This window comes from Rhinolophus sinicus, linkage group LG03 (genome assembly GCF_036562045.2).
Source record: "Rhinolophus sinicus isolate RSC01 linkage group LG03, ASM3656204v1, whole genome shotgun sequence".
Classification (NCBI taxonomy): domain Eukaryota; kingdom Metazoa; phylum Chordata; class Mammalia; order Chiroptera; family Rhinolophidae; genus Rhinolophus; species Rhinolophus sinicus.
In genome coordinates, this window is record NC_133753.1 from 32,408,372 (window position 1) to 32,424,055 (window position 15,684).

Here is a 15,684-nt window from a genome sequence, read left to right on the forward strand (position 1 = left end):
TGCATTCAGTAACTGTTCTTTCTTTGAGTACAACTTTTCTTGGCAGAAATCAGCCTGGATTTCTTACTGTTGACATGGTTTTGACTTGTGTATTAGTATTTTTGTGTTTCCAAAATAGCCCAGATAGTCCATTAATTCTGACAACCAACCAAGCATCTGACTGAAAAAACATCTGTCAGACTAGTTATTTGATTGAACTATTAGATTGGGATGATATTTCCTTATATTGTGCAATTAGAGTGGGATTATATTACATTGCATGCTGTGGATTCCAGCCATATCACATGTAAATCAAATTCTTATCTCTAGGTTATTACTAGTTTGATGGATTATCTTATTTATAGTGGTCTAAATCATATGTTTGAAGTGTGTCTAGGATTTATAGGAAAACAGATACTAGTGTAGAAATGCACCTCTAAAAGTCCAACTGAATATGTGTGATAATGAATACAGTACTGAGTTGAAGGGTACTGGGTAGGAAGCAGAAAAACAGATCTGTTCTAGCTCTGTCACAAAACATCTTCTTTAACCCATCTGGGCTTAAGTTTCCTCATCTGTACACTGAGGGGATTCGACTATAGTTTCGGAGGCCTCCTCTAGCTTTGAAAAGTTAAGACTCTACCTTCAAATGGAGATCGGCTATCCCTTCTTGACTTTTGAAAATGGTGTAGACCATTAAAGGACTCTTCTTCAGATTTCTATGTCTCTTCTTATCTTTGGTTTCAGGATGTAATTGTATTTGATCTTATGGCAGAAAATACTTTTTAGTGAAATGAACCGCATCTTGCCATGAAATAGGGAATGCATGATTAATTTTGGGGAATGATATTAACTCATTTAGGTTGCTTTGTTTTTCATTATTTTATGCAATACGACCTCTAGGAGCCTGTGCTCCACCCACACACTAACAATCTCTCTCCAGGTTCTGGTTCCAGGAAAGAGAGTGATCTTCCCACTGTGAACAAATTAATTCCTTGGCCCACTAGGGAGGTGATGGCCTGAGGAACCATTTGCCTATTGAGTGTACACATCTGGAAAATTCTCCTTGGTCGAGCAAACATATTGCTTTCAATTTTTCATCCACATCAATGAGAAGTGAGGAATGGCCCTTTAACAAGATGTAACCATGCAATAATGTAACAAAACTGGCTAACAGCACTTCATTTATTACAGGGCTAAATGCTCATTATTGTTTGTAAAGGATCAATTCATAACCTCTGCAGAATTATAGTTTATACATGGTTGATTTACATTTACAAAGGCAGAAAATCCTGTTTTCTCGTCAAGCTTTGACTTACAAAACTTCCGTTTTTCTTTTAGGTTGGTGTGTGTGTGTGTGTGTATTTAAGAGAATGTTTAGCAACGGAAATAGAATTTGAAATGAGGAAGAAGGGAAAACACATTTCAGAAATTCTAAAAAAACCCAAATAAAATCCAAAACACTGAGGGGGTATCATGGAAGGTCTTAACAGAAAGGACCCACACCATATTCTTCTGTTTTTATGTGCTTCCTCCAGGAGCAGAAGAGACTAGAAAGACTAGATTTTTCCAACAAAAGGAGTGTGAATCTGGAAATTCTTAAACTAAAATTGGTGTAATTTCATGCTGCAAAGAGGCACTTTGCTTATGCAATTGAAATAAAAAATAAAGTGCCTACCTGGATGTTTCTAGGATAATTGTAAGCAAATACGACTAATTAGAAGCCTTCATAGTCTCTAATTAAAAGCTAGGAAGTAACTCGGTCTGTGATAAAAGAATCCCTGGATGTTTGGAAGAGTCATACAGAAAGGACGCAGAACCTTACTAGGGGCTTTTACTTCCCCAAGGCCAAAGTCCCTGTTCTATGCAGCACATAATTTTAGAAAGCAGGGGAGAAATGGATCCAGAGTTTGGTACTCACGGATCTAGTCCCTAAATGCATGTTTGGGACAATGAGTATGGGGAATAGGGAGAAGCAATATTTTAGTACCAGTTCTACTTGGAAAATGTCATTTAAATAGAATGGGAGCTTACATGGGGGCAAGCTGAGAAGTACAGCAGTCCCCCCTTATCTGTGGGGGAAGTTCCAAGACCCCAGTGGATGCCTAAAACCACGGATAGTACCAAATCCTATATACTATGGTTTTTTCTATACACACATACCTTTTTACTTAAAGGAAGCTCTTTACAACTTCTCTTTGGCATATCTGAATTGCCAATGTCACTACTCTTGCACTTTGGAGCCATTATTAAGTAAAATAAGGGTAACTTGAGCACAAGCTCTGCAATATCATGACAATTGATCTGATAACTGAGACAGCTACTAAGTGATTAATGGGCAGGTAACATATACAGCATGGATACAGTGGACAAAGGATGATTCACGACCTGGGTGGGATGGAGCTGGATGGCACAAGATTTCATCATGATACTCAGAATGGCGCGAAATTTAAAACTTATGAATTGTTTGTTTCTGGAATTTTCCTTTTAATATTTTCAGACTGCAGTTGACCGTGGTTAACTAAAACCATAGAAAGGGAAACCACAGATAAGAGGGACAACTGTACTTTCAGTTGAAGCAAGAGGAAAATTGAGGCACTTTGCTTAACTTTTGGGGACTTTTAAGCACTTGCTTTTTCATGCCCCAGGGCCAGACTCTTCTTTTAGATTAGGTCATCATTGGGCATGGAGAAAGTGCGAAATCAAGGGAGGAAAAGGGCATGCAATGGGGGAGGGAGGGAGTAGGGAAGTTCACTTTGCTGAAGAAAGAATATTTTAAATGATAGGTCTGCCATATTCTTTCCCCAACCAATCCGATTGAAAAGCAGAAATACTACTTTTTAAAAACACAGTTCATTTGTAATTTGCCATGACGATGTAATATGGAAAAAATAAGGCTACTTATTCATGTAAGCATTTCCAGGGCGAATCTTTGGCAAAAATGTGGACCTGCAACAATGCAGGTCGTGTTTTCTTTCAACCAGCTTCAAAGATCATGGCTCTGAATATTTCCAAAAGTTTTAACCTGTTCTTGTACCTTCTTATAGTCAGGCATTCAGAGGTACATGTTGGTTCTAACAGCATTGGTAGAAACTTGCTGAAAATAGAAATGAATATAAAATACTCTGTCTTTAGGCTAATTTGGTATGGATTTGTAAGGCCTGAGCAAACTGGTAAATTAGTAAATGTCTTAAAACAATACAAATGAACGTAAGACACATAGGTAGAATAGCAGATTCAGAAAAAGAGGTTAGTATTGTATTCCCATGTTTTGTAAAAGACATCAAGTAAGGCCACCAGTACAATGGATAGGAAACTGCAATGGTTTCCTATGAGCTTCACGTTCATGAGATGGGGGAGATGCAAGATGGCTTTGACTTTGTTTCCAACGTGGTCAGCAGTGGCACTCGCTGAAACCCGGGCTCAGCATTCTTGTAGAGTGTGCAACGTGGATGCTTCTGGCTGGTCGGGAGGACGTGGCAGCTGGCTGGCTAGTGTGCTGTGCTGGGGGGCTCACAGGGTGGAGAAGAAGCCTCTGTGTGAAGGGCTTTCCTCTCTGGTCATGCCCTCCTGATTGGCTTGAGCTTGGTCGCAGAGGTTGGCTGCCATTCTCACCCTTAGAGGGGGTGGAGGTGGGTCTCAAGCCACCTCAGATAATTGAACAGCAGCTGTGACACTCGGAGCAGCATTTCTTCTTTTTCTTAGGGTGGAAAATGGTGAGGATTGCTTCATCAAACACTGCTTTGAGACCTTTCTGAGTCAGCGCCGAGCATTCCAAGTAGCACTGTGCTCCGATCTTAAACACAAAAGAGAGAAAGGAATGAGAGGGAAAACAGAGAGAAAAGCACAGTGGTGTCAGCCCTCTGCCCGCCCAGGCCTGTGGCTTCTTGTTCCACAGACAGCCTGGGGGTGGTTTAGATTATGTTGTTTTCTGTTTGTTGCATTGCAGTTTGCATCAGCTATCCTGATTTAAAAAAAAATAAAAAAAATAAAAAAAAATATATATATATATATATATATTTATTTATTTATTTTTTTTTTTTTCACTTTCTGATATTAACAATAAATGATGTGGACCATGTTTGATAAGCAATAAATTTTGAAAGTGATTCATAACCACTTCTTCCTAATAAAAGAATATAAAAATATGAAAATTAAGAGGTGATTCAAAAGCATTGATATGATTTAAATATATTTTGTGAACAACAGGGCTACGTGATGTTGTTTTTAGTACCCTCTACTTTGTATGCAGAAAGTAAATCCGGTACAAGTGAAATCTATCTAGCTCCTCTGTATGTAGTAAGGCAAAGTGTCAGCTTAGTTGATAAAGCGTATAGAAAGAGAGTGGGTGATATGGTTTTATAGGTCATTCTTGAATAAAATGCACTTCTGATAAGGTATCTCTCAGCAAGGTAATATCCAATCGGTGTTATTGTTTGGTTTTAATATATTTTAAAAGACATATTTTTAAGCAGCTAAAAACCCCCAAAGCATATAAAACTAAAAATCATAAAATGCATTTATTGACAGAGACACCTTCCTTGTCAGTATACAGTCTATGCATATTTAAATGATAAAATATTTTGTGCTTGGTTAGGGTTTTATTTCAAAGCTTTTGGTGATTTCATACTGTGGTATATTTCATACTATGGTATAGTTGATAATCACAAAATCCCTATGAGAAATATAGAAATTCAGGCCAGAACTATAGGTTCTCATCAGAGCAGACCATGTTTGGCAGTCAACTTCATAAGATAAGTCACGAGAGGGAAACCTGGGGTTTTAATTGTTCACAAACTCAGTATGAGCCAACAGTTTGATGTGGGCCTTTTAATATTAAAGACATCTGGAGAAGTGCTTCTATTATATGCTTCATATTATTAGAATAACTTTGAAAAATTAAAGTGGATTTAGAAGAGGGAGGCTGGATGATGAGCTCCTGGAAACCACAGCAGATAAATGACTGAATCAGGGTAGCAAAACTATATGCCTATTAGGCCCAGTAGTTATGCGCTGGTGCCAGATAGTAGGGAGAGGGAGGGATAGTGGTAGGCTGTGAAGCACATACTACCTCTACAGCCGGCAGGCTTACTCAGCTTTAGACAGTTCTTGCCATTCAGGAATGTTGGTTCATTGTTGCCCAGGTTTGTATTTTTCCAGAGGAGTTGGACATTTTGATTTCTAGTTTATATTTACCAATTTTTCAAATATTCTGTGGGCCAAGCAAAACACTGGTGTAGGGTCTCTTTGGCAGCAGCCAGCCAGTTTGGAATGTGCGGACTAAATAAACTTGCTGTGGTTTAGCTTAGAATAGAGTGGGGACAGCCCCAGAAGGTAAAACAAATTATTTAAGGACATCCAAACAGAAAGTGAAAGAGCTAGATCCAGAACTGGGTGTCTTAATGTATATGTTTTTCCTTGTTCCATGACCCTTATCACTCAACCCTGCAAGAAGCTGCTCAAGTAGACAATTAATGAAATGAGGTTACCCATGCATTTGAAAGCCCAGAGATATAAAAACTAAGCATGAAGTAAAATTGTTCTGGTTGGGTCCAGATAGTATGCATTTTTGTTGTTGTTGTTGTAAAGAATGGTTACTGCATGACCCAAAGGAAAACACCCAAAGAAAAGATATTAGATGTTGGAAATCTATTTTATGACTTTCATTTTGACTACAGCTTGATCTTTGGATTAGAACATAACTTTTTTTATACATATAATTAAAAAAAGTTGGATACCAGTGAGGAATAAGAAGATAGAGAAAATTTTCCTAATAATGTCATGAAATGTCATCTGTTATATTTTGGAATTGTGTCCAATGCTTGATATGAACACATGTGAAAAACACATTACTCTAATGAATGTGTAATTGAATGACTGCTTGTAATGTGCCAGCTTTTGTCAGTCACCCTGAAAAATTTACCTGGAAAATACTGTGGGTTCATTCTATCTGGAATACCTCTCCATTAATAATCACAAGCCTCAGTTAGTTCTGGAAACTACAGGAGAACTGGGCTGAGCTTGGCTTATACATGGGTTCTGGGCCGTCTGGTCTTGCAAGATGGGCCAGTACACTCTCTCCTTGTCCTCCCTGCAGAGTGCTGCTGACAGCATGTCAGAGTTTGCCTTTCCATGATGCAGGAGGAGCCCAAACTTGTGTTTCCCAATTCTGTTGTTTCTGAATATAATGCAACAGTAGATCAAGGAATTATTGTCTAACTAGGTTAATATAACATTCACTTGTACTCATAGTTCCAGGAAAAGTAGCAAACAGATTTTGGGTGTGATTTGGGAAATATGTGTGAGAAACAGAACACAGTTATGAGGTGTGTATTATTCACTATGTATCAAGTGCTGTGAGGGTCAGAGGGAACAATTCATCCTGGCGCCGGGAACAGGCACCGCCATGATGTAGGGATTGCTAAAAACACAAACAAACAAAAAAACAAACAAATGCATTTGTGCCCTCAAAGATGTGAAATGGAAAACTGTCTCAAGGAAATACGGCTTTTCTTACAGCAGCAACTTCCTCTGCTTCTTGGAGCAAAGTGACCGACACAGCCAAAGATTTAGAACCAATCTGTAAGTGCTCAGGATTTATAGATCCCTGTTTAGGTACACATGTTAGCAATCTGGAACATACTTTACCAAAATGATTTATTTTGAAGAAAAAAATAGAGATTGAGGAATGTAAACTGAAAGAACACTTTTCTAATAACTTTATACCAGCTAAAATGTATTGTCCCAAGCTGAGAAATTTATCAGAGGTGTAGAGAACATACAGGAATCTGACAAGAAGAAATTACCAAACAAACAAACAAACAAACCTACAATGACTAATCAAGTGGAAGAAAACCTAGTACTTCTTCCGGGTTGTCCTCGTAGAGGTGGGACATGTATAGAGTAAAATAGAGTGTGACCAGAAGGAATAGAGGCAAAGAGGTCTTCCCCACTGTAGACATGGCTGAGAGGGCACACAGATTTAACAACAATAATCGTTTGCTGAGCTGGACCTCATGGGACATTAGCTCAGTAAAATGTCACAAGAACTTTGTGAGGTAAGTCTATCACCATCGTCATTTGCAGCTCAGAAAACTGATCCCAGAGAGGTTAAGTAACCTCCCTAAGGCCACACAACTAAGAAAACAGCAGAGATTTGAATTTGTCTCCAGAGCCAGAGTCTTAACTCCTCTGTTGGGCTGTCTAGCAGATGTGAAGCAATGTAGCTGGAAGAGCAAAAGTAATGAACAAAGTCGTCACGGACTTAGTGAGGGCGATGAGAGAAGAAGGGAAGGAAAAGTAAGGCATGTCCTATAAATGGAGAGAAGAGGTTTGTGGAATAAACAGGGTAAGCCGGTCTCTAAAGTAGGACTAATAGCAGAGAAGTTCTTTTTTATTTAATAATTAGGAAAGGTACACAGCAAGGACAATGTGAGAGCCAAGAAAAGGAAAAAGAACCGAATGGCTTGTGAGAGAAATCCCATCTCCACAAATCAGCATTACGATCAAATTGCTGAAAGAGGAAAAGCATTTCTAAGCTAGATGTATTTGCTGTTGAATTTTTCAAGACTATAAAGCAGAGATTGCCAACTCAAGGCTAGATAATGCAAGCACATTGCTTGAATGTAGGTTAACATAGAGTAGCGTGATTGTGGCAAACTGAGGGGTACATATCTTGTCTAAAAGACTGTTTAAAAGTTCCATTTGAAGCAGAAATGCTGGCTAGCATTGCCAGACCATCTGATTTTCTTTTTAGAAGCCAGAAATGTGTATATTTATGTAAAGTTTCCAAATTGTTCAATGTTGGCCACGGAATCACATTTAAAATACCTTTGCATGTACCAGTCTCCCTACTTGGAATTCTTGTCTACCCGACAAATATCCTTATTCTGCAAACCTGGCTCAGATGTCAACGGCTCCAAGAAATTTTTTCTGACTCCTTCACCCTTGAATGTATCTGTCACTCTGTTACTCCCTCCTCTCTGCTACGTCAGTATTTTGCACACAACATGTTGCTGTAGTTATCTTCTAGCCAATGAGCATCCTGTCTCTCCCTCCTCTCTGTGACACAGACCTCAGTGCTGAAGTGACAGGCTTTCATAATCATGCGAGAAAGAAGAAATGGTTAGCACACAAAACAAGGAGAGTATCGGTGCCTTTTGCAGTCAGGAGGAGGGTGTTAAAGACTAAAATTGGTTAACATGGTTAAACATTGATAACAGGATTTCGGCAGCAATTTTGCGATGTTAAACCCCACTGGGACCTCTTATAAACCCGTCAAGAAACAGGTGCTAGAGACAAGAGTGAGAACAGCAATAAATGAGGCCCAGGGGGAAGAAGATGGCAGAAGAGGGCAAAAGAACCCCAAGACTGAAAAAGGAAAAATGGTTAAGTGTTTCATCAAGAAATACCTTAGGAAATCTGAACTTAGGAAATCATGTTTAGGTTGTATCAAATGGAATTGAGAAAGAGAGTACACGAAGAATTATAATCTTAGAGCTAAAGTGTAGCATAACTCCTGGCACATATTGGGTGTTCAATCGATTGTTGAATAAATCTACTAGCAATATGGACATACACAGATGAGCAAAGAGTGGGAAAGGTAGGCTGAAGATTAGAAAACCACAATGATGAAAAGAAGAGGGAGGATCAAACAAGTAAAGGGATGACAATGAATATTATAAATTGATACAAAATATTTATGTAAATGTGGTTGACTTTGGAATGTAAAGAATTATAAATACCATGTTTCCCCAAAAATAAGACCTAGCCGGACCATCAGCTCTAATGCGTCTTTTGGAGCAAAAATTAATATAAGACCCGGTCTTATTTTACTATATTATTATATTAATATAATATAATATAATAACAGGTCATATTAATTTTTGCTCCAAAAGACGCATTAGAGCTGATGGTCTGGCTAGGTCTTATTTTCGGGGAAACACGGTAGGTCTGATATGAAGATGTCCTTTAAAAATAAAATGCCCTTTGAGGCCAAAAATAGATGATAGATGAAAAATACTTTGGAAATAGAAAATTACTGAACAAAAGGAATTGGGTATGAAAAATCTGAACATGCGAAATGTTTAAGTTATGGGGAGACCATGCACATTAAAATATGGACTTTAGCATGTAAAAAAAGAAGCTCCAACCTAAGGGTTTCTTTTCAGATTTATAGGCGGGGCCACAAGAGTTTGGTGGTTAAAGCCCACTTTCATATCTCAGCTCTGCCACTTGCTAGCAGTGTGACTTTAACCTCTCTGAACCTCAGTTTCCTCTAAGAAAGTGGAGATAATAATATACACACTTCAGGGGGTTGCTGTGAGGATTAATTAAGACAAAGCATGTAAAGCGCTTGGCACCAAGCCTAGCATACTGCAAACACTCCATAAATGCCAGCTGTTATTATAAACTACTTGACAGGAAAGTCAGGGAGCAGAGAAACTTAAAGCATCTCTATAATTACACGAATTGTGATGAAACAAGTTAAACTCTTGCTTGATTTTCTTCTAAATTGGATTTTGTAAGCTAAACATGATTCTCTCGGTATCTGAGCACAGTTGCTAGGAGAAACTGGCAAAAAGCAACAAAGTGGTGAACTCAGCCATTGTTCCTAAAATAAGTATGAAATGAGATGGGAGGCTTTGGAAGGACTTCTTTTCAGAGGGGAAAAAAACAACCTCCCAAATGAGAAGGCAGGCTATGATGCTGACAGGAGGATGGTGGGAGATCGGCCAGAAGCAAGTGACACAGAAACCACGCTCCTGTGAAAAGCTGCTGCTGAGCCTCTGGGACCTCCTGGTTGTGAAAAATGTGTACCTGGGAATCACCTACAATTATTTATGGAGGTATATATTTATGCACCTTAGTGAGATCATTTAAGCTGGGTATTTGAGGAAAACCTAGAAGAGACTATAGACATGTACCCATTTTACAGGAGGAAAAATAAAGGGTTGGAGGAGAGAGTTTTCACAATGGTCAGGTACATGGGGGTGATGTGCACAGGGCTGGATTAGAATTGTTTGTGTCACAACAATCAGCTGTGTGAATCAAATATGTTTATCTCCCTAAGACTCTGCTTCCTCCTCTGTAAGATGAGACAAGCACTATCTGCTTATTAGGAAGGTTATCATGAGGCTGAAATGAGACAGAGCTTGTAAAGTGCATAACATCCTAAGAACTCCATGAATAGCTTGAACCAGTGGTTCTGACATTACTATTCACAGATGTAGGAAGCATTCAGAGTATTTGTTAGATGTTCTCATGTATCGCATCCACAGAAACATGATTTTATTGAATTCATTTCTATTCAAGTGTATCATAGTTTGGGTATCTATAAGAAAGTTTTAATAAGAGGAATGTGTATGTTTTTGTTAATGAGGAATTTGTAGTTAATATTATTCTTGATCAGTTTGAAAGGGTGACTTGGGGCATGCAATTTGCAAGGTTAGTTCCTTTAGAAAGTAAAATAAATTTCTGAAGTCTCTGGCCTGTGTCGATGGATTTGTGATTAAATCAACAAGGGGGTGGATTCGGATTATGAAAATATGATTTATAAGCCTTCTCTTGCATAAAGTACTTCATCCTCTGTGTCTATTTTAGTGGCTGCTTTTGCACACATCTTGGTGGTAATCGGGAGACAAAGATTTGATGTCTGACAAATACTTTCTAAAGTATTTCCCCCCTAAAATCACTATTCGTGTTAAGCTCTCAAGAATGAAGAAAGTCTGTGAAAACAATTCCAGCTGTGAGCAAGTTGCTATTATCTGTAACTTGGATTCTCTAACTAGTTACCTTTTGGACTATGTTCCTCTTCTAGAAGCTGTTTGTGACATAAGCCAGCCTCTCTAAATGGCTATGGATTATATGGTGAGAAATACTGAACAAATATAACCCTGTCAGATGCTAACCCAAGTTTCTCCCAAGAAAATCACAAAATGCCTTTTATGGGGTCATTTAAATGAGTTATACCTATAATAAGCAGTGAGATTTACAAATATATACCTAATGACTCTCTTTATTCATACTAAATATGGCAAGTGGATATTCTAGGGGTTGCTAAATCAAATGCTAAGTGCCCCAGCTGTTTGAATTCACCAAGTTTCTTAATGAAAAACAGATAATGCTGGCTGACAAGAACGCTAACCAAATGGTCCCTTCTGGCCTGACTGGAACAGAGGGGAGGCTGTAAAGCAGAGAGAAGATTCTGAACACATCGCACTTTAAAGCAAAAGCAGACATAGCTCACCCATTCCAAAGCACACACCCAAACTCTTCGCTCAGTATACATTTAAAATTAAATTCAAATCTGACTGTACCGCTTTTGCAAGCTTCACACCATGTTCGTAAGTGAGAGGTTTCTCTTTCATATACAGCAAACGTGCCAAGGTTTTCGGGTCGTCGCGGAGATCAATCTGGCAAAAAACACATGTGCTTAACTCATTTATTTTTTTCAGGCATTACCAGGTATTTTAAACTGACGTAATAGAGACATCCCCCTCCCCCCACAGACATCTATGAAGTTGCCAAATTTTCTTTAAGGAAGCTCAGACACAGGCCCATATTATGTGTAGATATTAAAGTGATTTCTTTGGAAACGTATACATCAAGCTTTCCTTGTACTTTCTCGTTCAGAGCCGTTACCCTGGGAGCGGAGGACTTACTCCAATGATTCTGTGGCTGTCTCAGATGTTTTTTGAAATTTTCTATTTATTTCTAGAGCCCTCTGGTAGCACGTACAAGATAATGTCTTACTACCTTACAGCAATGCTCTTTTGATCCTAAATTACATTACTCATTTTTAATAGTTTATTTCCTATAAAAATAGGTAATTTTGGCTTTTCCAAACCAAATCCGCAGGGGTGAAGATTTGCCAACTATGAGGATATTTTACTGAATATGCTGCAGGCTCTGAAGGCAAGTCCTAAAGAGGAATTTCGAAAGGGTTTGCTGGAGGAATAAGCATTAATGTTGTCAGAGGTAGAACTATTTTGAAAATAGCGTGTCTGTTTGAATTAGGTTTTATAATTTAATTAAATACTTTAGTTGCTTTAAAATCTCATTGTGTATGGGAACCCATGCATATATGAATGGGTGTGAACGTGGGCACATACAGGCTTGTGTTTTAAAGAAAAACCAACTTATTCATATATTAGGGTCCCATTTATAAGCACATTGTGCAGCTTTACTAATTTGTGTAGTTTTTTTTTGTTGTTGTTTTTGTTTTTGGCCTTAATTGTTCAACTTAGTGCCCATCTGTTATACATTAGGCTCAAATCACAGAGATGATTGCATATCCCGTCACATATTTTGGCAGCAGGGATCAGGGCTCATCAATATAGTCAAACATTATCATCTGGAATTAAGGCAAAAGACTTCATTTAAACAAACAAACAATCAACTTTCAGAGCAGAAGCAGTAACTGTATTCTGATTTATGGGTGTGTTAATGATATGTCCATATCTTCTCTAGGAGATATTTTTCTTTCTTTTATGTTGTATTTTTAACTTCTCTTTGTTAAACAGAATGTAAAATGAGAAATAGAAAACAACAGAATATGAAATATAACAATAAAACCCTTCAGTATTATTCATTTCTATGTCTCTGGGATAGTAGTTGGGTTTAACATAGCAAAGGGCAAAACCTATTTAAAACTAAAAAGTTGGAACAATGTTTAACACCTTTGTGTAATTACTGTTGGAAATTCAAACTATGAAACTTTATTAGCTTTCAAAACACTTTTAAAGGCTTTTACAATCACAGGTTTGTTTATCTGGTGTGTCTCATTAGGTTTTTTCTAAGATCTGGAAGCCCGAGGGGCTTAAAGGGAATAGAGAAAATTTCTGTCTTCCTTCTCCAGGAGCATTATTAAGGAGTTCCTGTCATAATGGGCCATCCTGATTTCTGGGGTCATTTTGACATTCATACCTATTTGGTGACTTTCAAACAATCATGTAAAAAATATTGGGTAATAGGTGTAATTGACATCCCTGCCTCATTCCTCTGGCTCAGGGCTGGAGAAGGGTGTCTATTTCAAAAAATTTGTTATTTAAAAATAAAAAGCGGAGAGAGTCATTTTTAAAGGTAATTATCAGAACTTCCTCCTTCACATCAAATAGCTCTACTGTTCATAAGATTGATATATCTGAGATACTCTTCTGCAGTGTCTGGTAGAATAGGAGGTTCAAGAGATACCTAAAGGGTCTTCCCTCTTTTGCCACCCCTCTTCCCCTCTTCCCCCCCCCTCCCCCCCATGAACCTGGGTCCCTATGAGGATGTAAGGCACGTGAGGCATGCAGTCCTTCAGCTCCGGGACCCATTCCTCCTGGACATTGTGGTAAGAGGCAGGATTGACGACAGAGAAGCAGATCAAAAACACATCAGTGTTGGGGTAGGAGAGAGGCCTCAGCTGGTTGTAGTCCTCCTGTGGGAAGAGCAAAGTTTGTGCAGCCTGGGTGAGCTGGGTCCTATGTGGTTCCAGGGAGTGACAGGGGCAAGATCCCACTGCAGCGCCCTGTGACCCTGTTCCTTCCCCTGTAATCTGGCACTTCCCTATGTTACTAGAAATAAAGGAGCCATCAGTCAGGAAAACACCCTTTAGTTGTTTATGAAGATTATAAATTGCTCCTTTTTAAGATGAACTTTAAACAAAATATTTTTAACAGCTTTAGTGAGAGAATTTACATACCATAAAGTTCACCCATTAGATGTACATAATTCAATAAGGATTATTGTGATTCTCTTGTCACATTGAAACAGTGTTGTACTGAATATGGATTTAAATTAGTGGGCCATAAGCCAACACACAGAAATTCTCTCCTTATACATTTTTAAAAAACGCATTCAAATTTAATTTAGCATAAGCTAACTAAAATGCAAAGCAAAGAGTTTTTGCCAAATCAGAAACTACAGTAGTTGAGAAATGTGAGGGTTTAGAGCTCAGAATTTGGGATTTGTTCCTAAGTCTACCTAAAGGTCATAGTGTGGTCTGATAAATAAAATGCCAGCTTAATTATTTTCTCCCCAAAGACTTTTCAGAACAGAATATGCTCTGGTTGAAGAGTTCCTGGTTACATGACATTTATGTATCTGCTGTTTTAGTGGGAGATGAGAAAGACAAAGTAAAACAGTGGATCAATGTCAGCAAGTACCTTTTATTGTATGTAAAATGTTTTAGAGGGTTCCAAGGTAAAATCTGCTATTTCAATAGAAGATTTTATATATTTTCATAGAATTTAGTAACATATAAGCCAAAAGTAATTTTATGTGTATGTGTGTATACTTTTACTATAAATGTATATTCTATGTATACCTACATGCTCTTACAGACAGCAATATGACAAGTGTTCATACACACCACACATACTACATATTATACACACTATACATACCTAGGTGCAACCAGACTGAATGTTCATGCTTATCACATACATTTGTACATAGACATGGGCAGCATACGAATCCATTTATTAGGGTCCTGACGACTGTTCTTAACATTTAAAAAATTATAGCACTCATATATGCTCATTGCAAAAATTCAAACATTCCAGAAGTACAAAGAGTAGAAGTGAAACTTCATTTCCATCCCCTATGTGATCTCTAATAGTATTTCCTCTCTTCCCGGAGGGAGCCACTATTTAACAGCATCTTTCCAAATATTTTATATTCATTTACACATATAATATATATGTGTTTAGTTTAAAAAAGATAAATTGATTATATAGTTCATGTTATTGTGCCAGTTGTTTTTTAAAACTTAATATGTCATGGATATTTATGAATATCAACCTCACCATCTTTCTATTGACTCTGTTAATGTCTTTTTAGAACGGGGGTGTACACATACATGTACACATGTGACTGGAAGGAAGTCCCTTAGCATGTTAGGTGTGGTCATCTCTGGTTGGTGGGAACGCATTAACCTATCATTCAGCCACTCCAATACCCAGCACACAGGGGCTCGGTACACATACCTGCTGCTGTTCCTACTGCTAGTGCTAGTACAACCTAAGCAAAAGTTTTTAGCCATCTAAAGAAAATGCAATGCTAGAAGGCAAGGACACTGCAATACCCTAAAACCCTAAAAAACAAGCGAAAAAAAGCAGTTATTGTACTACATTTCTATTAAAGCAAATGCATGGGAGTTGGGTGCATTGCTGAAGCAACACTGGTCATACTGGGTAGCTGAGCCAGGCCTCCTGTTTGCATCTCAGCCGAGTTGTGCCCATGTCTGTCTGTGTCTGTGTGGTAGCAGTGGCAGGGACAAGGTGGGGAAGGGGATAGTTCATTACTTGCTACCACCCTCCTCTTCACATAACTAGCCCTGAAAACCAAACCTTTTCTCCTGTGGTCCCTCACCTCTCTCTGAGTAGCTGTGAGGCCCACACACTAAGAACTCTCCTTCCCAGGCCATAATGTCAAACTGTTCATGACACCACCTGCCCTCTGCCACATCATCCTCTCATCTGGGTGTCATAAATGGAGCTGGGACCATGGTGATTTTTTTTCTCATGCCCCACTTGTACTCTGTCCACAGCAAATATTCCAAAATGCTGTTGACTGATTGGATGATACCAGATCTGCAGTGACCTGCAAATGAGCACATGGCTTTTCTGTGGGTCATTTACTGCAGTAGTTTTATTAGGATCACTTGGGGGAGTTTTAAGAATATCTTGATGCCCTGTTAGCCAACTACCTGCCTCTACC

At 38.5% G+C, this 15,684-nt stretch overlaps 1 protein-coding gene across 1 annotated transcript in view; it reads right to left on the reverse strand.

Moving 5' to 3' along the window:
* Window positions 1-1,150: 1,150 nt before the first annotated feature.
* Window positions 1,151-15,684, reverse strand: part of RHOJ (ras homolog family member J) — a 79,507-nt gene continuing 64,973 nt past the window's right edge. The window contains exons 3-5 of the mRNA XM_019733690.2: window positions 13,238-13,402; window positions 11,298-11,393; window positions 1,151-3,775 (exon numbers count right to left, since the gene is read on the reverse strand). Coding sequence (XP_019589249.1) covers window positions 3,629-3,775; window positions 11,298-11,393; window positions 13,238-13,402 — 408 coding nt within the window. The 3' untranslated portion in view covers window positions 1,151-3,628. The remainder of the gene's footprint in view (window positions 3,776-11,297; window positions 11,394-13,237; window positions 13,403-15,684) is intronic.